The 23,813-nt window shown below is 42.2% G+C and overlaps 1 protein-coding gene across 1 annotated transcript in view; it reads right to left on the bottom strand.

The window, feature by feature from the left end:
- The window catches only part of LOC102033946 (cytosolic carboxypeptidase 6-like), a 127,253-nt gene that overhangs the window by 55,061 nt on the left and 48,379 nt on the right, over positions 1 to 23,813 (bottom strand). The window contains exon 4 of the mRNA XM_031058676.1: positions 11,649 to 11,760. Coding sequence (XP_030914536.1) covers positions 11,649 to 11,760 — 112 coding nt within the window. The remainder of the gene's footprint in view (positions 1 to 11,648; positions 11,761 to 23,813) is intronic.

The following is a 23,813-nucleotide window of genomic DNA, read 5'->3' as shown; positions in this document are numbered from 1 at the left end:
ACAGCTTAAAATGGGCTCTAGATCAAGAAAACATATGCAAAACTGCAGGGTTGCTGCCTGCAAAAGCCAGCTAGTAATGCTACCAGCATTAAGCCATTTTTTGATGCCTATGAAACTAAAAGAACAGTTTTTCAGGTTTAAGGAAAATAGCAACTCTGGAAGCAGCTCTGCTTCGTTACAATCCTCATAGGATGAGTTTGCAAAAGGAAAAGATTCTGGCAACTTGAAATCATAAAGGGTATCTATTATACTTTGCAGAAGGGAAACAGAATTATCCGTTCAGCTCTAGTCACTCACTCTGTAACTAAAACCTATCTGCCTAAATATCCCCACTGGATCCATTAGTTACCTTCCTTTCAGCTGTGAGGCAGTTGCTCTGTTTTCCTCACAGGATTCCTGTTCTCAGGCATGGGCTCTGGTTGACACAATAAACCAGGCACAAACTGAAAATAAGCAGTGGAGAATCCTGTCTACAGGATTATCTGGGATTACTATTTTGGAATGGCATATGCCAAGAAATCAGTGGGCCTATCCTATATATTGTCACAAAGACAATATAATGGCCTCCCCCGAGGATAATGATCTTTTATCCAGGGAAATCATATAGTATGTAAACCTTTCCCATCAAAACACAGTTTCACTTTTTTTTCCTCTTCCTTTTCTCTTTTTTTTTTTTTTTTGTATGGCACTGAAAAGTAACTCCACTAAAATTCAGATGTCCCCAGGCACCAGAATTACAGGAATGCAGAGGTACACAGGACAGAACAGAGCCCTCTTTTAGACAGAACAAACACTATTGATTGTTCACAAACCTGATAGTGCCAATCCAGCCATCAAACATCTACTTTAATCAGGGAATAGTACAAGAGGCCGTGTCAGAGGAGCTGTGTTTTCTTTGCCATGCACATGCTCATGAAAGAGCAGCCACACAGATCCCTGGATGTGGGCAGCACAGGATGTTTAAGGAAACAATACAACAAAGATCAAAAATGAGCACAAAAAGCTGGGATCATCCAAGACAACTTGAATTCTTCACTTCTTTAAAATCATTTGGTTAGAAATTTACCAGTGCTTTTCAGAAATTCAAAATTGGCAAACGGTTGATTGCCTTAATCTTCATGCTCATCAAACCCCCAAAAAAATGCTAGCAGATGTATAAATTCCACTTTCAAAAATGAAAACTCCCATTAAACCACTGTTATCCATGTTATCTGACTTGTCCCCCATAAAGAGCAGCTCTAATTTGGGAATTCCCTTTAGGCTCCTCACTGTGAACACCAAAGCAAATAACTCATTTAGCTTTTCTGGAAAGACCTTATTTTCCTTGAGCACTTCTTTTACATCTTGATCATCTATCAACCTTATAGACCTTCAGGCAGGCTTCTTGCCTCTGATGTGTTTGAAAAAGTTTTTATTATTAGTTTTTATGCCTTTAGCAAGTTATTCTTCAAAATTGTTTTTGTCTGCTATTATTATGGGTTTGCATTTAACTTACCAGAGTGTACTGTGGGGTTTTTTTCCCTTAGTTCATTTGGGCAAGACTTCAAAGGGTGTCCTTTAAAGCTAATGACCTTCTTCAGCCTAATAATCCCCTTTGCTAACTTCTCATGTAACCTTTTATAAGTTTTGGAGTTTTTCAAATAGGGGTAACACACTCTCTAAAGGCAAAGCTGCAAAAATGCATCCTACAATGGTGATTTTATATAGCTGCCATGTCACCCCAAAGTGTTATTTTGTTCTGTTTTGCCCTTTTAGCTACTGCTTTCAGATTTCTTTTCCATTTTATGTTGGCCTCCTTTCAGAAGTATGTGTCATTCTAAGGTCCTTTTGGTTTTCATATTCCACCAAGAATGATGAATTTGAGCTTGTTTATATTTATTATTACGGAATGTTTCTATGACAGGTGCATCTTCAATCAAGAATTAATCCTCACTAAGGGATAAATTTAAAAAAAAAAATTGCTCCTCTCTTTCAGGCTCTTTGATTTCTTGCTTCCAGAAGATGCCATTTTTAAAGTCTATACATGTGGTTTCTACATCAATTTTAAGCATGACCCTTAATTAGGCTCTGTCATTACATTCTTTGAGTCCTCATTGCTTCTGTGGCAATTCTGAGCCTGACAGTAAAGTTTCTTAGTGCTACCATTCTATTTTGGCAGGAAATTTTAATGCACAGAGATTATGGGATTTTTCAGTACTTGTTGATACAATTCCACTCCCTGCCTTTTTTGTTTTTTTTTTTCTTCTTTTCTTTTCTCCTTTTTGCTTCTGATCTTTCTTTGAACTGTAATGTCACTCCTCTGCTGGCTTGGTTTCCTCTGCTATTAGTGTATAATTTTACACTCCTATTCCAGTGCTGCCTGATTGAGATGCTATTATGTCAATATTCTCATTTAAAATCAGCATTTCACTTTACCCATCTTCATTGCATGCACTGGGCTAATTGTCCACTGGCTCTATTACTGCTCTCTCACACCACTAGAATAGCATGAACAGACATACTTAGGTCAAACACTTGGCCAGCTGTCTCTAAATCATTTTTGAATACTAAGAGCTCTTTTGTATTAAATAAAAAAGCCCTTGTAGTGACTTTGCCCCTGTGTCTTAAAAGGCAAATGCAATCCCAGGAAAACTGAACAAAGGCCATGGTCCCAACACCTTCTGAAGTGGGGAAAATAAAATGGATCAGCTCATTGCAGGCATTTCCACTTGCATCCTGTGAGAAGCCCTGACTCTAAGAAGCCCTGGCAAGAGGCGGCTGGAATTGAGTGCTGCATTGTGCAGGAGCTCATTCTCCTCAGTGCTCAGCAGTTCAAATGCAAGCACTGAAGCAGACTTGTCAGTGACCTTGGCTCTGACCCACTTTATAGAAGCACTTGGGGAAGGAGCAGAAGCAAAGGGGGAGTTTTTCATAAGTGGCTAAAAAAAAAAATCTCAAACTCCCGTGTCTCACAGAAAAACTGAGAAGGGGAGGAGAAACACGAAACCAGAATTACTGAGGAGGAGCTTAATGATATCTCCCAGACTCAAAGAAAGTCTCAATGCAGCACTGAACATGTCAGCCACTCCCTGATTAATGTTACTTGAAATTAAAAAATCCAAAACCCTCTCTCCCCAATGCAGATGATAAGAGGAATTCAGTATCACACCTGTAAGAATTACAGAATGTATAAGCAGGAAGAGGATGAAACAGAAGGAGAAAAGAATCCATGCTGAACCCCTCTTGTACACTCAATCCAAGAAAAAAATACGTGTATTATATAAAGAGAATGTTTTCCTCCATTGGCAAGGGGTAAATCCTTTGAAGAGATGGCTCTGATTCATCAGCAGGGGGTTGGCAGATGCCCCCAGAAAAATAGAGAACATGGCTGTACGTCTTCAAAAAACTATTTTAGGAGACACTATTTCCTCAGAGGGATATTTGAGTTGTGTTCAGCCCCCTAGGCACATCCCAGGAAAATACAACCATGTTTTGATGGTAGAGAGGATACTAAAGCTTTGATGGATAATATTTTGATCCAAGGTAAAAGAGAGGAGTTTGACTAAAGGCCCTAAAGAGCCATGGAAGGAGACTGAGATGCTGAGCTAAAACTAAGAAAGCAGCACCATAAGTTCCATGTAATAGCAATAAAACACCTGGGAGAGAAGATAAGGTGTACAGTAGATCACTGCAAAGTGGAGGTCATAACTAACATGCCTGCCCCAAACAAACAGCAGCAGCTCATAGAAATTCCCCAGAGTGGCAAACTCCTGAAAAAAACCCAAAACTGGTTCAGATGTTTAGAGCAGTACCAGAGGTACTACACACAGACACCCCATGTCACAGAATGCAGGAATTAACACAACCTGTGAGAATATCAGAGTTGAGTAAAGGGACACTTATCTAGAGATATTATAGTGAACCACACACTAATTTGTCTGCAGTGCTTCATGCAGGTGTCTGAATATCATGGAGAACAGCTTAGAAGTGTCAGGTACAAATGAGAACTGGCCATTACTGTGTTGAAAAAAAGAAGATTTTAGTCACTGGGATTAAAACATTTAATTCCTCTTTGTGTTATTGGTTTTACCCGAAACTGTTCCTATTCCAGATAAAAACATTACCAAAAGGGATAGTTAAAAAAAACCCTAGTCAACCAAAGAAACCACAACCTGTTTCAGAGATTACCACTGTGAAATGATTAGCACAATGACTGAGTGCAAACAGAGAGAAATTTGGTAGCTGTAGACACATTTCAGACTTGTTTCCCAGAGACTCTGGAGTATTTGACAAAAATACAGTGGAGCATCATCCAGAGCTAGACTGTGAACATGCAAGTGTGATCAAAACAAAACAAAACAAAACCAGCCAAAAAGCCTATCTAGTTTCGATGAAATGTGATTTATAATTTCAAAATATAAATTTTACTCAGCAAAAAATAAGACTATTAGCACTGGTTGGCCTGAAAAGCGCTCCCTTCCTTGACTATCACTTTAACAAGGAGTTCACACTTACAGGTGGAACTTCATCTAACAGTGTTAATGATTCCTAAAAGTTACCAGAGAAATTATATATTCACTTTTATATATACATTTATATTTATGAAGATTTACATGTTGAAAACAAATCAAAGGGAAGAGATAAAAATCATAGATTAATTGGAGATGAGAAGGAAATCTGTAGATTTTATTGAGTGTATTCAACTGCCTCAAAAGGGAATTAACTCTATCTAAGCCTTTTTCCAATAAATACCTGTCATAAAACCCTCCAGTGGCAAAGATTCAGCATCTCCTGCAAATAATCTGTTCTAGTGTAAAACCAGCTCTGCTATTTGCAAGTTTCTTTGAATACTGTGTTTGTTTAAAGGGCTGTGGGAAGAAAGTTGCTAAGATCAGAAGCTGCTTCACCAGGTATGAACACAGAACATATTACTAGATCAAGAGAGAATGTTTACTCCAGGAAGCAGAATTGTTAAAATTGCATGAAAGGAACTGAGGGGTTCTTCTGAACTCTCACAGATAAGATTGCTTATCAGAAAATGCCCTAGCTAACAAACTGATCATGCACACCACCTTTGCCTCTGCCAGCAGATACCAAATTTATCCTTATTTAACAATGAGTGGAGTTTAATGGGAATACTTTTATACAACCTATATGAAGTAGAATGTTAGCTAGAGCACAAGTAACTCTGATTATGCTGGTCCAACAGGAAGGTGTGAAATAGTTAAAATCCACAAGCTGTGGAATCAGACAATGATGGGTACACCAGACTGCTAAATTACAACACTGAGAGAAAGGCTGTCCTTGCTACTGTTCAACAAAGAGCTGAAACAAGAATGGTATCTTCAAAATACTGAAGTTTACCCTTCATTCAACAGGGACTTGCAAGAGAGAAGTGGTACAGGGCACTCCTGCAACACCAACAAAGTGGCACAAACAAGAGCATTGCCATAGAAAATGGACACAGGGCTATCCCAGCTGAACACACACTGCATGAGCAGAGGGGATCCCTCCTCTAGTTTCCAGGAGAGAGAAGTAAGAGGCAGCACGTTGGCCATTCTGACTAAGAAGAACTCAGAATAACATCTACTATATTATCCCAAGGATTGTTGGCAAATCTGATGCCTGGCAATGGCTGTTTTGATATTGGAGTGAAAACCACCAGGTACAAATGACAGCCCAGGATGTCTGAGGCACTCTCTGAGTATCACTTCCTAGTCGGCTGTTAAAATTCAAGATGGAGTTAAAAAATATTATTCACTACTACTGAGTTGTTTAGCAGGGGAAAGAAGTGTAAGAGCTCTGCTAACAGCAAAGTGGAGCCAGGTAGTTTGTGATGTTACAGAGCTCATTACCCTGTGTTAATCTGCTCTGACTCCCCACACCAGATGATGCAGACCTCAGCTGATCTGTTTGGCTCCAAGTGAGTTCTGAGCAACACCAAACCCCAACCCACAGCCTTTCCAAACATTTATTAACATCCAAACTGGCTTCATGAGCTAGAATGAGAACGAGCTTATAATTTTCCAGTAAAATATTTTCCAGTTTGCTGTTCTGATTTATAACAGGGGCAGGGGAGATGATGAGGGAAAAGAAGAATTTTTGAAAACAATTGCTTGCAGTCATTCAAATGTTAGATTAGAAAATGCTACTTGAGGGCTTATAGCGTAAGAAGCCTAAATGTACAGTTTTGATATGAAAACCTTGCAAAATCTGTTGTTGTACTTTACTTGTCAAATATCCAGTATCACATTGATGGTAATACTAACAACATCATTTCAGGAGATGAGTGGAAGCAGAGCCTCTAAGATTGACACACTTTACAGGACTGACAAAAATAAAATTTATGTCACTCTCCAAGCAAAGTACACACATCTTGGAGACCAGCTGCATATTTCTAAATGTGAAGCTGTCTGGTGAAGAATTCTGGAGCTGTCTGGTGGCACTGCCCAAAGCAGAGAGGATGTGAGGCCACTAAAGCAATGCTGCCACTGGGGATAGTTGCAACCTGCAAAGTATCAGTTCCAGGATTTTAAGTCTATATTTTGTGACTTAGATTTCCATAAAAACAGAATGACCCTCTTAAAGTATTGCAGGGATAAGAGAAAAAACAAAAATCCTGATTTGTTTCACTGCAGAAGTTGAGGACCACGGGGAAAGTGGGGGGTTGGATGTGCTGCACATGGAGCAGTCCCACAACACCACAGCTCCTGCACAATCACAACTCCTCTCCTTGACAGTACACTCCAAATGGTCTTATGGAGGCCTAGAAAAGATGCAGGCTGAACAACAGCATTGGCAGTGGGTGGCTTAAATGGTGTCTGAAACAGAGCAGCACGGAGATGGGCACTGATGGAGGGACTTCATCAAGCACCAACACCCAAACTGCATCTTGGAAAGAGCTGGGAAGTGGTCTGGATGGTAAAAACACCTGCTGAACCTTCTGATAGCAATGAAAACACAGAATCAGAATGGCAGAACCAGGAGATGGAAGGAAGTCTGTGAGCACAGCCAGGGGAAAGAGACTGTACTCCTTGGCAGTGGGGAAACCTAGAGAAACCACCTGTCTGGGCTGCACAGGACAGGCAGCTCTGACGAGGGAGACAATGTGGTTCCCTTCATCTGGCAGCTCACCTGCTTCACACAGCACTCAGCCTTCACCCCCACCTGTTTTCTGTTATCAGGGCTTATCAGCCACAAGCTGGAGCTCAGAGATCAGGCTTTTCTCCCCAAAACAAGCTCGCTCTGCTGTCTTCCTGCAGCAGTGAGGTGCAGGATGTTCTGAGGATATTCAACCCCAGGAGGACACCCATCAGCCTCTAAAGAAGGGTCTGGGGAGAGATGGTAACACAAACCCAGAGCACTGTATGTTTAATAACTTTGGAAGAAAGCAAATATATTCTCTTTCTGAAGAGGAACACAATCATCTGTTGAAGAATCCAGTTACATTGACTTGCCAGGCTAATTCCCCTGTACTGCTTGCCCACTCAAACCTACCTGGATCAAAAGCTGGGCCTCCTCAGAGACAGGAAGATTGGAAAATAATGATTTTGTTCAAATCTGAGACTGTACAGAGGATCTTAAAAAAGTCCTCAAAAACATAAAAGGTGTCATTCACCCTTAAATAGCAACCCTCCCCATGCCTACAGTATTGTGTTTACTCATCCTGTCTTATTACTAATGCTGCTGTCAGCAGATACCCCCAAAGCCCACAGGCTCCTTCCCTCCCTCTTTCCTGCCCTCAGCAATTGCAGATTGCCATCCTCTATCAGCTAACTCACCAGCCCTTGTAGCAGATGTCTGTGTGGTGGATCTAAAGGTTCCAGCCCAGCAGATGACTCAGAGTTTAGCATGCTGGGGCTTTCATTTTGCATTGAAAACTTTCACCCAGAATAGTATTAAAAGTATGCAAGATCTGCAACATCAAGCACTCCAAAGTCAGGAATGGATAAAGAAAAGTCACTTTTGCAGAAATAATTTAAATTTTAGTATATGTGCGCATGACAAAGGAGATGCTAATCAAGGAGCACATCCCTTAAGTGGTAAGAGTTTTTTTTTTAGTTTTGGATGGGTCTCTGGCTCACTCAGGGCACAAGGTGAACAGCATCTAGCAAAGGAATCATTTGTCTCTCACAGGGGTCCCTCCCCCTAAATAATCCACAGTTCTGCAATGCTCCCAGGGTACAGCAGTGAGCAGAACAAAAGAGCCCACGAGGAGATGAACAGTTCTATCTTCAGAGCAGGATCTGCACAGGGCACAGTAAACACAGGACAAGGCTGCACAGTGAACACTGAAGGTAAAACACTGAGTAGCTGCTTAGTGTGTGGGAGTTTTCCTTTGGAGAACTCGGTGAGGGAGAGGTCTAGAAGGGAGAATAACACCAGCCCCTGGGAGAAAAGGCCATATCACAATCCTCATAGCAAGGGGGCTGAGCTGACAGCGAGTGCACTCCCTAAATCTGTTTTTAAAGGGTGCTGGAATGGCTCCCTTAACATGCTTTAACAAACTGCAAGTAACAGCCATCTGAGTTGGTTTAAACAATACATTCATGTTCTGAGATCATTCTGCTACCTGCTCCAGCACAGACAGGGAAACCATCAGCAGGTGTCATCTGGTGGAGTTGGTGGGAAGACACTGCTGGCTTGTGTATGGGCAGGCAAAGGCGCTTAGGACCTGAAATATCCCCAGCCAGCAGCACATGATCTAGAGGAGACTGACACTTCAGTCTCATCTGCAAGACTGATACCACTAGAAACAGCTGAGAATATCCCCTCACTCCATGCAGGTCAACATGATGGCACTGATCATCAGAGTTACTGTGTCAAAATCAGTGGCACGGAGATCAAAAGCTTCCTATTGTTTCTCATTTCTCAACCCATCCACTCCCTCCCAAGGGCAATATGGTCCTTATGGAACCTGAAACACTTTAAAAATCAAATAAAATAAGCACACTTCGTAAAACCCAGAAGAACAGTGCTTTGGATTATTTTTATACAGTAACTACAGCAAACACTCAGCCTTGGAACACTCAGTGCTGGAATCACTGTAGCTGTGGCATTGTGCGTGTGCCTCATACCCACTTCACTTATTTCTGTGTCACTCATCCTCCCTGCTCCAGAATGAACTTTTTTTCAAAGGAAAGAGCTTATCTCCCATACTGCAGAGCAGAGGAAAAATCCTCCTATGCAGCAATATTTAAAACATGGTTTTATGGTCTTATGGCAGCTAATTTTCCTTTAAGTGATTTAAGGGAATGAATACATCTAAAAGTCCTGCACTGAGCTGTTCTGCAATGGCAACATGAAGCCAAACTTCCCCTTGCTTTAAACAATCCAGTCTGCTGTGGACAGCCCTTCACAGCAGATCTTATCTGCAATGGGAGGGATGAAAGTTATTTTTTTTATTACATAATTTCTCAGGGAACTGGTTTTGCATTTCATTTCGTTTTCCCCAGTGTGGGAAGACTTTAGATGGGGAGAGGGTGGCAGGACAGATGTGTTCAAATGCAAAATGCCTGATGTGACACAGTTTGACACCAGCTCTCCTGCAGCAGGTCACCTGTGCATGCAGCCAGCCCATCTATCACGTATTAAGTCATCTGAAAGTAACATTCTACCCCTGAAAAGCACCTAAAATTTTTAGCTACCTGAAGGGATTCAAAGCAGGTTTTATTCTGGCACTCTGTCACAACTTAATAAGAGCAGTCACTGCTAAAGAAGGGTGGTGCATGGACAGTCCCATGGCAGCTGGCTTGTCTCCCCCTTTTGTCCCAGCACTTTGGATATGGTCTTTTCATACCAATATTACTGGGATCACAGGGACTAAGAATCTGGTATTTCCTGAAAATAACAGTAATCCCATATACTGCAGTGCATTGCTGAGCATCCCTGAAACTGCCAGAAAGGCTGGTGTTGACAAGGCCAGACAAGAAGGTTTTGTTTGGTGGGTAGCTAATTCACTAAGAAATGGAATTCTGAACAGCAACCTGAACTTTGCTGGTACTTTAATCCAAAAAAAATTCTAAAAAGTACTAAAAAAATTTAAAAACCTTGAAAACTAATGTTTTAAAAGCTCCCTTTCCTTTCCCTCAAAAGAAATGAGCTGGAATTGGTTCATCTCAGGTTGATAACTGGAGAGAGTGGGAGACAGAAAGATGGAGGAAAAAAAAAATATTTCCATTTCAGATCAGTTCTCACCAAACAGTTCTTTTGATTTTTCATTTTAGCCACCAAAGCAAATTAATTCATTCTTCACACATAGGACAGCTGGAAGCTACCAGAATTTTCAGATTCCTTAGAATGGGATGAAGCTGAAAAAAACTTCCCCCTACCTCCAAGAATAGCTTTACTTTACTGACTGACTTTTAATAGTGCCAGGATTTGTTGCCTTACTGGCTACAAGCACTTCCCCACACCCCACTTTCTTGTAATGTTTAAAGACCTCTTCGTTCTTGGGAAAAACTTCTTCTTAAAGCAATCTGCATGCTCACTCCATTGACTAGAACAAAAATTGTCTTGCTTTTTGGGGTAGAAAACAGAGGAAAGACCAGGCTGGCTCCAAAGCTCCTTTCTGTGCCTTTCCACCATTATCATCTCCACTTTAACAGAGCTTAGGAGCCTTGGTCAGAGGCACACTGCACAGTGCAAGGTGCTGCAGAAACTGAATAGAAAGACAAATTCTGTGCCAAACAATTAGTGGTCTAAGAAAATATTTTTCATGCAATTGGATTCCAGTCCATATGTAATGATCTTATCTATTAACCCATCTTCCTTGTACCTAAAAACTCCTCTGTACAGGTATTACTGGAAGATAAAAAGTCTAATTAAGATGTATTGGGAAAACCAGGAGTTAAATTAAAGGAGGTCTTATCCTATACATGATGTAGCCAGGGGTAAGAATCCTCTTTCTTTATTAGCAAGGCTAGCCAGGTTCTTTTTTCACAGAAACAAAGAGGAAAGAAAGAAAAAACAAAAGGAAAAATTAGCAAAACTTCAGGGACTTAAAGATTCAAATTCCCTCTCCATTGTGAGAAGCAAAAAGAAAAGACAAATACCAGAAATCCTATAATGAAAAAAATAATAATCTATAAAATCTCCTCTTATTTTTTGGAAGTGATTTTTTTCCTACCCATATCCATTTTTTTCCCAGCAGTTTTTCTTAGGTGCCACGTTCAATAATCCTTCTGTGCTTTGATGTCAAACATTCAATAGCTGTCTGCCTCCCTCCCACTCCTCTTCTCCATATTCTCCTCAATCCATCTCCTCTGATTAGCTAGGATTTCACCTTCAGGAACACCTCTGCTTCTCTGAGTGAGCATGAGTGTGTTCGTGTGTGTTTATATAATATTTGCAAATATTCTCCCCCTCCTGCCCTGCGCACCACACAGCCACCACTGCCAGAGCCCCCAGGTAAGCATTGCTGCCATTCCCCAATTCAATTTGGGGGGCCTGCTGGTTTTGAATCCAGCTCAGAGCATGAGAGCAGCTCAACTGAATTGAGGCCCTGCTTTCAGAATTATTCCATAGTTAATCTGAGCTGAACATGATTCCACGCGCTTTCTCCACTTTTGCGGCTTCCTGTGGCAAAAGCCCAGGTGTTCCCTGATCTCCTGCAGTGGAGGGGTGGTCCCTGAGCACAAGGGGGGCTCAGCAGCTCTGTCCCCACTCACCGGGTTGTTGTACATGTCGATGATGAGCTCCTTCACTCCGTGCAGGGTGGGGTGAGCCCACGGAGAGGGATTGGCCCAGTGCCGGTTCAGATCGAACCCCAGCAGGGAGCACCTGCACACACACACACACAAAACAGACACAGACTTAGCAGGGCTGCGGCCTCTCCTTGCATCAGCTGCAGAATTAGGGTTACATTCTGTGGCTGAAGTAGTTAAATGTTGTTCTCATGGGGGAAACCAAGCAAATGCTCACCTGGGGAGAGCCTGCAGCAATGGCACCTTTCAGAAATAACGTGACCAGCAGAATATCAACAGGAGCAGCCCCGGCCATTCAGCCTTCTCCCCCTCCACAGCCTGTGCTCACTGTATTCTTTGCCTTTTCCCAGCTTGGCAGGCTGGCCCTGGAACAGCCTTGCCTGACCTTGGAGGTTCCCTTCTCTTTGGAGCTCTGGCTGAGGGTGATTCACACACTGCGCCACCAAACTGGACCTTCAGCTCGTCCTCAGAGAGGCTCTGACTCAGCAGGGCTCCTCAGAGCATTGTGATCAATGGCCATCAGGTTTGTGCTTAAGGGATTTAAAGCATGAATGTCATTGTTCCACTAACCCAGGGCCTCTTCCCCTCCTGCAGCTGCCTACACAAAAGTTAGCCAACCAAACCAACAAGTTAAAATGTTTATTGTCAGATCCTGTAGGCGTTGGAGCATGGATGCCGCCTTGGCTTCTCCTTCCTGCCCTGGCTCAGATCCCTCCCAGGACACTGTCCTGACTTGGATTCTGCTGCTCACAGCCCCACAGAGTAGCCTCCAAATTCTTTGTGAGGCCCCACTGAAACTCAGGAGGCCATTGATAGAGTGAGCACTAAAACTGAAAATTTGAAATTTGAAAAAGAAATTGGAAAGCTGGAAGTGGCACAAGTAGGAGAAGGGGGAAATCAGGTCCCTTGCCCGCTGCAGAGATCACCTAGAAAACCTTTGGCTACTGATACATGCAGGAAGAGAACTGTGTCATCTCAAGCTAAGCTTGGGATGAGTTGGGTAAATTCTTGCTCAGGAATTCTGTAGAAGACCCTACAAATAATAGAAGCCCAGGTAGAGATGCAACTTCTTCTATAGTTAAAACAAACAAACAAAAAAAATCAACCTTGCTGCTAAGCCTTAAAGCTTCTTGAGAAAAGAAGAGCTTTCATTGATCCAATGTCTATTACAAGAATGTCTGTTCAGCCTTAATCTTTTAAACACAGATATGCAAACAAGAGATTCACTCCAGCAGTGCTATTCTTTGACAAAAAAAAAATCTAAGAATCTGAAGACCCAAAACATAGGTTTAATTGGAAAAGAGAAAGGAAAATAAAGCTATCAGAGGTGAAATACTTAAAAAAGTGAGAGGATGAAACCAGAGGATGAAATTCATTTCCAAACCTGATGAATGAACATTTTCCTACGAAACAAAGGATGCAAAATTAAGGTGACATTCCTTTGTAAAAATTCCTGTGGGTATCTAAGCAAGCAGGGGCTGCTTTGCTCCTTGGGCTGGCACAACCCACCCATCAGCTCTCTGGGAGCTCAGACGCCCAAGTGCAGCTCTGCGGCTCCATCACTGCTGCCCTGGGTGCTTGCTGGGGTGCAGAAGCCACCTCCTTGTCGTGGTAGCCACTTCTCTGCTTGTATAGAAACCAGATGGATTTTTTTTCCTGGACATTTTAAACAACTACAATTCCACAGACAACTCAGAAAGTTGCTGGCATCCCACTCTATGGCATATTGTGTCAGATTTCTGTCTCTCTCTTCTTTTTGTCTGCATGTAAACTCTCTGCACTCGGCTCTACTAAATCCTATCTGCTTTTGAACTCATAGACATTAATAAAACCCTGAAGTACTTCCAGAGACATAGGTGGAATTACACCAGGATAAAACTGGCAGAAGAGCAGAATGAGTAGAATGAGTTTTTCATTTAATAAAAACAGAAACTGCCATGAGTTTTATTGTATTTTGGCACAGTTCCCAAGAAAACAACATTCTTACTGTAGAGAAACTTTCTTAAGAGCTCAGAATCTGAACCTCGATTTATATAGTTAAAGTGTCACACATTTTCTTTTAATAATATTTAACACTAGAGAAAATGAGCATACTGTCAATATTAAATCTGGGGGTTGGGACTTTCTAGATAACTTTATCTAAGTCATCCCCATAGAGAAAAGAGTTAAGCAATACCTAATGTTTAAGATCCTAAGTGAGGTATTGCAATTTGCAGAATTTGGATGTGTCAGGAATGTCTGGTAAGAGATGAATCTCATCGTTCATTTAAAACAACAAGAACAGTTGAAAATAGTTGTCTTTACTTGAAAAGACTTTATAAACAGAAGGAAGCAATGCTTAACAAACAAGTAATTCATTTGGGAAGCTCCTCGAAGCTCTGTTTAATAGGAATCCAAATTAATTTCCAAATATCATTTAGCTAGTCTTTGATGTGGTATATCACATATTTATCAATGTAACAACAATTAATTAACTTTCTGATGTAGGCATTACTATTTCTCTCCAGCCTGGAAACAGTGTAATATTTTCTCCCCGCTTCCACTTTTCAAGTCTTTTTTCTTTCCTTTTTTGCCTAAAGACAAATTTGTATCTACCACAGCCTCTCTTTATTCATCTGCTGCAAACTTGTGGCCTCTCTAAGGAAACATCAAGTTGTGTTCCTTGGTACTTCAGATTTGATTATTGACTCCATTACATGTAGAACTGTCTCCCAGAGCTCACGTATATCAGGACATGGCCAAAACATACGGCGAGCGTCTCCCACGTGCCCATTACAGATCCTGCATTCATTTTATTATCTTGCTCCCAGCTGATGTGATCTCCCTCATGGCTAATGCCTCCAATGCAAGAGCTCGAACAGGATAACTTGAAAATTGCGTCTTGCACTGCTTTTTAATTTGTCCTCCCAGTCTTAAACCAGCTGATTTCTGGAGCACTTTGCTGCTGGTTCCACTGCTTAACTCTTTGCCTGCTGCTTCAAACACTGGGTAGGCAAAGTAGAAATACAGATATGCTCTGGAAACAGCAGGTCCATGGTGGGAAACAAGTATGTCCTAAAATAATACATAATTTCTCAATATTTGAGTCCAGCTCTTTTACTCAGAGTGCAAGTGTTGTCCTTTGCTTCAAAGACGTTCCTCATATGGCTGCGTTCCCCTAATTTACAAAGTGTTTCCAAATCTGCCCTATACAGATTAGATTTATTTTGTGCTGTAAATAAACTAATGTGTTCAGTATAAAATTAACAAGGGGGAAAAAGATCCCCTAAATTATATCAAAAGACTGCTTAAGGATGCTCTTAGAAGGGAGACACAGAAGACAGAAAAATCAGGAAACATTACAGACTCCAAGAGGTACAAGGGAATACAAAACCAGCTCCAGAATTAGTGAGGGTTGGAGCAAGGGCACTGGAGGATATCCTATACCATGAGCATTAATGGCCATGCCCATGAATGCTCTTATGAATGTGGCAGATCACAATGCCACAGAGCCTGATGAGAATTATGTGCTAGCACAGACTCTCCCAGATCAGGAAAAAACATAGAACAGATAGCTACAAGCAAAGTAGCAACCTGCAGCTATTACCTGATTTTGGTCTTCATTCCTACTGTAAAAACCTAGGATTTGGTCACATAGTCATCGCATCAAAAAATGACATGTATGTAATTTCAAGCATTTAAGCTGATAACCATTGTTTGAATTTTGGATTATGCTTGCTATAGTTTGCTAGATATAGAGACCACATGCTGTGCTTCTGCTTCGTGACTGAATGCTCATTTAAATCAGGTTCTGTGAATATTCTTGTTGAATTAGAATTCGTGTTTCACCAATGTTTTCCAGCCTTTTTCTAAAATTTCTGTTTTCTATAAGTAGATAAATTTATTACAGTGTTTATAAATTTACATAAACACAGTGCAAATTCAGTCAAAGCAAATGAGTTTCAAAATTGCACTGGAAACTGAAACATTTTGCAGTATTCATCCCTCCCTACTTGGGAGGCAGCCAGATCTGAAGAGGTTACCAGCTCAACTCAGTAAAACCAAAGATGTTCAGACCAGCACCCAGCTTGCTGGGCAGTTCTCTGGACAGGAACCCTCTCTGGGACTGAACTCATCACTGCTTCTAAGGATTTCTTATGCAGCTGCTTTAGTGACAACACCCTGAGGAAGGATTTAGTACCAAGGCCCATGCTGGGTTTATTTTTCAGGGCTTCTTCCTATTCTTTCAGGAAGAAGAAAGAATCTCTTCTTCCTGGAATCTCCAAGTTACAAAACCTCCAGGAACTCTGCCTTCCTTTACCTTCAGCTCTCCCTGCCCTGCTCGTTTTTCCTGCCATATGAGTCTAAATCTCTCCCTTACAGACCCATTTCCACAAGGTGAGATACGGAGAATAATGGAGGAAAGGAGGTAAAGAAATCCTTTTTCACGCCATGTGATTTATTACAAAGAGAACTGTGCACCCTTCCCTCCAGCTTTGTGAGGCTGCATTGGCTCATTGGATCAGCACCAGGTGAATCTCCAGATAATCTCCACACACACAAAGCCAGGGAGCTCCAACCCACGCGTGGCACCACCAGCAGGGGTAGGATTTGAGTTGGGAAGGCAGAGGGGAAGGGGGAGCGCTGTTTTTAGAGGGCAGACAGAGGGTAGCTGGTCCCTTTGGCTGCTGTCCCTTGCAGGCACTGCCATGGGGCTGCAGCAGGGATGGCAGGGGCAGGGAGCAAAGGCAAGGGCAGCCCGCACAAGGTTTGCTTCTTTTCACAAATATCACTTCAAAACTGATATGTTCATGGCGTTTTACAAATCAGCTGCACACCTGCCAGCCAAGCCAGGTCTTCATTAGTGTGTGTTTCACTGTCTGGGTGCTTGGGGTTTGCCATTTGTGCATTTGCCTATTATTCATTAAAAAGGACTCATTCAAGCCCACATATTCTAAAGCAATTAGGTAGCAAGACATCCTAACGCTCCAGCTACAGAGAACCCCTGCTCTGAAAATTCTCTCCTCCTCCCCAGCTTTCTGCATTTTTAATTTAGAGCTCTGGAAACCTTCACAAAGGCTATTTAACAGAGGCACTGCAGTGTGCTCCAGGCAGAGAGCAGCATTAGCTGGCAGAGACCACACGGTGGAGTACATGTTTGCAGAATGAGCTCTGCCGGGTGTACTGACATAATTTTAGATCGTACATGACGGTTAAAGATGTGTTTCTCCATTTTCTGTGTAAACAATGTTAAATAAGAATAAACACAAAGGGATATTTTCTCCATCTGATGAATACATGCATTTCTCAGGGCTGGTAATAGGTGTCACAGGCACACACACCAAGGAAGACACACATCCGTGCCTGACACAGGCACACTCTGATCTTCAGGATACGTCTCAATTCTTGTATTAACCCTCCTTACACACCCCGAGTAATGCCAGAAGGATTCCTGGGCACAAAGCAGCATGCTGGAAATAAAAACCTATCCTGCAGGTAGGAGAACTCCACCCTGTGAGTGTGCCTGGTGTGTCAGAGGGTGAGATCCCCTCCCCAGGGCAGCTCATCCCAGCAGCTGTCACAGGACCCTGTCTATTTTCACATCTGCATTGCGCCCAGCCCAGTTTTCAGTGGGACAAGGTTTCCAGCACTTCCCTGGGACGCAAGTCCAGCTTAGCAAAGCTCTCCCCTAGGAAGAGCCTGTCCCCAGGTGTGGATCTCTCCAAATAACCCTGCAGGAGCCAGTCCCATCTGTCCTGCCCTGGGAGGGCTTTCTCAGCTCCTGCTCCCAGCTGGATCTGAGTCACTGCCGCGCCAATCTTGGGCGCTCAGGTGTTTTAAACAACTTGATGGCAACACCTACAGTGCTTCCATTTTAAAGCCTGATTCATTGTTTGGCCTTTTCAAAACCAAACACATCACTGACTTAATGACACAGGAGACAGGTTTTTTCCCAGCTTTTGGATCCCAAAATATTTCCACTGTAGGCACAGGGCCTTCAGAACTCTCACATACGTAGCCCATAATGCAGTATTATATAAACTTTTCTGATGTTGTCCAAAAGCCACCTGCTCATGGATCACAAGCTGCAAACCACTGAGAAAGAGAATTTTAACAGGTGCTTAATTTACTGGACTCCCACCCTGTCAACAAGTCAAACTCCTCTAGGCCCTCCTGCCCTATCTACTTGACACTTCCCCACAATGTCCTAACAAATATTTCCCTTCAGATAAGCAATCCTTCTTTAAAAATTTGTATTTTTATTGGTTTGTCTATATTTTTGGAGGGGCAGGAATAAGTGGGTGGAAATAAGTGTTTCATCATCACAGTGGTTCACAGAAAACAGCTGATACACGCATTTCTGGAGACATGGCTGCTCTTGAATTGTGCTTTTGTTCCCACTGCTGGCCTTCCTCAGGCTGTGCAAATAGTCAGACACACAACACATCTCACAATTATTAGGGAATACTCCAGCTGTTATAGGATGGTATAACTCCATATTACACATCTCCTATCCTGCCTGGCACACAAATCTGGAATTCTACTCACTTCTAGGAAAGAGGAAAGACACATCCTGTTCCCTGCAGACCAGCATGAGAGGAACACCCCCAGAAGATGGTTCAGCTCTCACTACCAGACCATTACACACAGAGAGCTGCACTCAAACAACCCAACATTGATGTCACAATGCTGAGCTCTTAAAAGTCAGGACATTGCACAGGTCCACAGAGCCTTCCTCAGCCCTGTGCTTGTCACTGTTGTGGCACAGCCTTTACTGCAGGAGCACTGGGTGCTTTTCCACAGGCTCTCCCTTTATACTGTCACAGGATCCTCACTGGTCATTAATGAGTGAACTCTTCAGTATTTTGGTTTTCCTTATTGTTCAATATACAGCCCTAGGCTGCTGCTTACTGCATGCTACTCAAAGCCTGCTCCAAGGACAGAGCTATTCAGCTCTTCATGGCTTTTCTAAAGTGCTCACCACTGCGGGAGACAACTGCCTTATAAGCACTGATGGGCTAATTTTCCCAACAGCACTGGTACAAGAGGGGACCACATGGTCCCCAGTTCATAGAAGAGCAACTGGGACAAAAACTGGCTTACATAAGAGACAGCCACTAATTTGAGCCATTCTATCTGAGAGGCCGAGGATAGGACTTTGGGTTTACATAGCCTGTTACTTGTCCAGCACCTAACTCTGATTTGAGCTGAAGCTGACTGTACTCAAGGTTTCTCCAAATCTGACAAAAAACAGCACTGTGAGTGGACAGAATATTAGAAACATCTAACTTTGTCAGAGATGACTAGAAAATGGCAAGGTATTACTGGACCATGAATGGGTTTTGAGTGGGTTTCAGTTATACCTTAATTCAGCCATTTTTCTTGTCTTTATATCCTGATACAGCTGCATTCAGTTGTGTCTGAGAACCTGCTGTAACACGTGGTGATGGGGTTAGCACTGTACCTGATAATTCTTTTACTCTCCTGAACAGAATTAAAGGATTACTTTGCTACATTTCAGGGTACCAGAGTACTACCCTGGACATCCTCATAGGCCATGCCAGACCTCAGCCAGAAATCATCCATCTCCATCATCACAAAGACCTTTTCCTCTTGGATGTCCTGAAGGAAGGGTTTGACCTGATCCCAAACTGCCAAGAAGGTGTGTGCTGGCCCTCAGGGAAGCAGCACAGGACTGGGAAGCTGCTGGCTGAACCCTAACAAGCAAAGCTTAACTCCTCAGCACCAGAGCACAGCTGCTGGCTCCTTTTTATAATGTTTGCTAACACGCTCTGACACACTTAGGTACTTCTCACTCCCATACGTAGCCAGAATATTAATTGTCTTCCTGCATAGTCTTGCTGCATCTGCAAATTGTTCAGCTTGAAAGTGAGTTTTTGCATTTATAAGGAGGCATTTATTTTGGGTTGGAGGGAGGGAAGGCCCTTTTGACTTTCCCTGTACTCTGGTCTGCAAGCAGCCTTCTCCTGCTGCATTGGCCAGCAGGTATTAAATATCATCAGGAGTTAGAGCCAGGGACATCCCCATTTGCCAAACACTCCCTTTACCACAACTGAGTGAAAGTTTTACAGTTGTATGCAAGCCCAGTTGTCACAATACAGGAGAGGGACAAGTGACACAGTGGTTCACTCAGGGTGACACCATGAGACTGTCCTGTCACTGCCTCTTATCTAACCTAGGGCACAGCTGCAATGCCTCTTGTAAAAATAAGTATAATCCCTCCATGGCGTTTGGAGAGGGAAATACATAAAGGATTATGAAGTGTTTTGGTGCTCCAGTGATGGGGATATGTAGGTGAGGGTCCACAGTGACCCAGGGTCCCCAGGTAGGTGCAAAGGAGAGCCCTTTATTCCAAAACCCAGGCCTTTTAAAGCCTTGTTATCAGCTCCACAGTTTTAAATCATAACAAACATCATTCAACCAACCACCACACACCACAATGTGAACACACAATGGTTACATAACTTGTTTTTCTACCCCTAATTCAGCTGAGCCCCTTTCCCACAGTCCTGTTCTGCTTAGCCAAAGTACCAGGCCTGAGCCAGGGTTTTACAAGGTCTTCTCTTTAAGGTTTTATATGCAACAGGGATTTATTAGGTTCCACAGATTAAGTGATCTATGAGATTAAGTGATCTATGTAATCAAAGAAAGGTTTTCTGATAGACCCTGAATTTTGTTGAGGTTCATTTACACCAAGATTGCGCAAGTTTGTACTTAACAAACCTGCAATGCCTATAAGAGCATATAGGATAAGATAAACATGAAATATCCCAGTCCAGTTTTTGAGAAACATTCTCTAAGGGTTTGGATGGAGAAAAGGGATTGTGTAGGGTTGTGCTGTTGTATCAGTGATCATTTCCTTCTGTTTCTTCTACTCTTTACCACTTGTAACTAAAGATATTTTCCTCTCAAATCTGTCTTTATTCTCACTTTAAATTTCAAGGTTATCTGGCCCACTGGGTGTGTTACATATGGCTGTCTAATTAAAGAGAGAAGATTAACCTTATTCTATTAGATTATTTTAACACCTGCCAGGTGACTACTCTGCTTTAGCAAAGGCACAATGTGGCCAAATCAGTTAACAAAACTCCTATCAAAAAATCTAAACCCAAACAAAAAACCACACCAAAACCTCCAGATTATTTCATTTTTGGAAAGTCCACCAGAAACTGAGAATGTTGCAAATGTTCTTCCCAGAATCACTACCTTGATAAACTAACATTTCAAAGCAGAAATAATACCAGTGTTATGTTCGTCACATAACATTTCAGAAGATGGCAAAGAAGCTGTAAAGTCCTGCTCTGTCTCTGATTGCAATCAATAAAAAGGCCAGATGCTTTAGCAGGGAGTTAAATCAGGCTAAGATTTTTCCCAATCACTTGTTAATTTAAAGGGCAGAGTTTTACCACCTGAGCTTCTCTGTGTGGTGCTGCCTCAGCCCAAACAACACAGAGAATGAGGAACTATTTGACAGCATGGTGGTCTCTGGTCCACTTCCAATCCCTACCTCAAATCACTTAGGCTTTAAATTGTCCACAGTCCCAGCAGCTGGGCGCACTGTCCACCCCAGAAGAGAAGATACCTTGCAAAGAAACATTTCTCATGATGATCCACGACCCCTCCTCTTCCTAACTCAAAGCCACGTGTGAGGGATTTGGTGCCATCCCATGGGACATGGGTCACTTATCTGATTTGGATGCTTGGAACAGGAATGTAAAGCACTCAAAGCGTGGCTTCTGTCAAAGTGTGGCTTCTATCAATCACTGCAACACACCAGCAGAATGTGATTTGATACCAAGCCAAGCTGAAACTACCCATTTTGGTTCCTGAGCAATGAAACATCTTACTGCAATGAATAATGGTGCAATGATAGATTAGTTTGGGAATCCTGATGAGAATGTTAAAGCTAAAAAATTTAAACCTAAAGGGATTCAGAGTTTTTGGTTTTGGGTTTTCTTTTTGTTGGGATTTTTTTTTGGTTATCCTCAAAAATAGGTGCAAATGGGTGTAAAATTGTCAGAAAAAATTATTATTATACCCTTTTCTGAGATGTATAAAAGAACACAACATTTACCAAAGGCATGTAACTATTCAAGAAAGAGGTGAGGATGAAACACCAGGGAAAATGAAGTCTTCTGGTAATTGTTATACAGAAAGACCAGGAAAGAGTTCAGGTGGAAGTTGATCATGGAAAGATTTGGGTTGGAAGAGTCATTAAAGACCATTTAGTTCCAAGCCCCTGACAGGGGCAGGAACATCTTTCACTGGACCAGGTTCCTTCAAGCTCCATCCATCCTTGAACACTTTTGGGGATGGGACATCCACAGCTTTTAATCACCATTGAAAAGGTTATATAATGAAGTCAATTTTAATTAGGCAACAGAGAACTCAAATGAGGAGAAAACCCTCCCACATTATGATTTTTTTATCCATGGAGATTTTCAAATCTTGCCTGTAAAAAGCCCTAAGTAGCCAACACAACACTGAAGTTAGCCCTGCTTTGAGAATGGGCTGAAGATCTCCATAGGGCTACACTAAACACTTTTTCTTTATAATTCTAGGAAAGTCTCAGGCACAGGGAAAGTTTCACTTGCTGCTTATACCTCAGTGGACACCAGAGAACCCTGCTGTGGGACAGGCGACTTCACAGGCTCACAGAATTACTTTTTTTTTTGTTCTCTCTGCATATTTGCAGCCTCACACAGTTCAGCACCCTCGAGATAAAATCCTATAGCAAAAATGTACAATGAATGGGAACATATATGAATGGGAAGCAGAGGAGCAAACAAATTTCAATTTCAAGCTTTCATGGCTTAGCATAAACAAACATGAAACAATTCATCCTCAGAATATAGGGGTGGGAGGGGGATACTGACAGTGTCCTCAAGACACACAGGGAGACTGAGAATGAGGGAGCCTGGAGTGAAGAGAACATTTCAGAAACTCTTTAAAGCCTTGGGAAAGTTTGAAGCAAAGATGAAACTTTCCTGATTCATTCAGTGGGTCTGCAAAAACAATTCTCTTCATCCACTGCCAGCCCCCAGATTGTCAAAAATAAGCCAGCTCTGTCAAATGTTGTTTTCTTCTTAACAAAAATGAGCTTTTAAAATATCCGTCAAAATTTGGAATGGGTGAACAGATTTTGAAAAAATAAGAACAGTCTAATAACTTTCTGGAGAAAGATGCAGAAATAGCTTCTAAAGAACTCACACTGAGCTAATTCTCTTTATGAGCCTGCTAAGTCTATTTAAATTTTATATTTTCCCCTCTTATATTTTTCATAAATTCATCCTCTGCCTTCATCCAAGCTGATATGGGAGTAAAACTCAACACCCTCATCTGGGATGGTGCCCCATTTCTGCACCTTTTAGCAACAGGGAGTGCAGTGATCTGGAGGTGAATATGAAGTGATTAGGGAGATGGTTTGCTTCTGTTACAGGTTCTTGTAAACATTCATTTGAGCTGTAAATGGGCAAAGGAAGAAAGTTCATCTTCCCAGTGGATCTCTCCATTAGCTTGTTGTATCCCACACCATATAAACATCGTACAACAATGATTAACTGTGCTGGTTCTGGCTGTTTTAGCACAATGTCATCCTCCTGGCAGGGCTCAGAAATCAATCCCTCCAGTCATATTCCACCCTGAAAAGTACTTCAGTGCTTGGCAGGCGAGACAGGAATCTCTTCAGCAGAACTGCTACCTGGCTTGTTCAAGGCGGGACTAAGATCCGAGTGCTGTGGCTTCCACTGTGCGCACATTTAGTTCTTTGATTTTGGTAGCCAGTGCTCCAAAAACCTTGGAGTTGTTCAGAAGTTGGTTCTTGCTGCCTTCCGACAGAAAAATGCAAGGCCCCTGTGTTCGTAAGGCTCTCAAAATGTGATTACTGGAAGCATTTAGGGAAAAGAGCAATTCCTTACCTTCAGAATCAAATGATTCCCCTACACTGGCTTGACCTAAATGTCTGCCAAGAAAGTTGTGGTATCTCTATCCAAAACTTACAAGGCAGAACGAATAAAATAAACCAAATATAGGTCACTCTGTCCATGCATGGGCTTGAAAAAGATTGTGGAGGTAAACAAATCCGAGGATGACAAAATTTAGATGGTTCACCTGCAGTCAAAGCCCATG

The sequence above is a fragment of the Geospiza fortis genome, unplaced genomic scaffold, assembly GCF_000277835.1.
Source record: "Geospiza fortis unplaced genomic scaffold, GeoFor_1.0 scaffold333, whole genome shotgun sequence".
Classification (NCBI taxonomy): domain Eukaryota; kingdom Metazoa; phylum Chordata; class Aves; order Passeriformes; family Thraupidae; genus Geospiza; species Geospiza fortis.
Note: the sequence above shows the minus strand (reverse complement) of the source record. Positions and strands in the feature narration are given on the sequence as shown.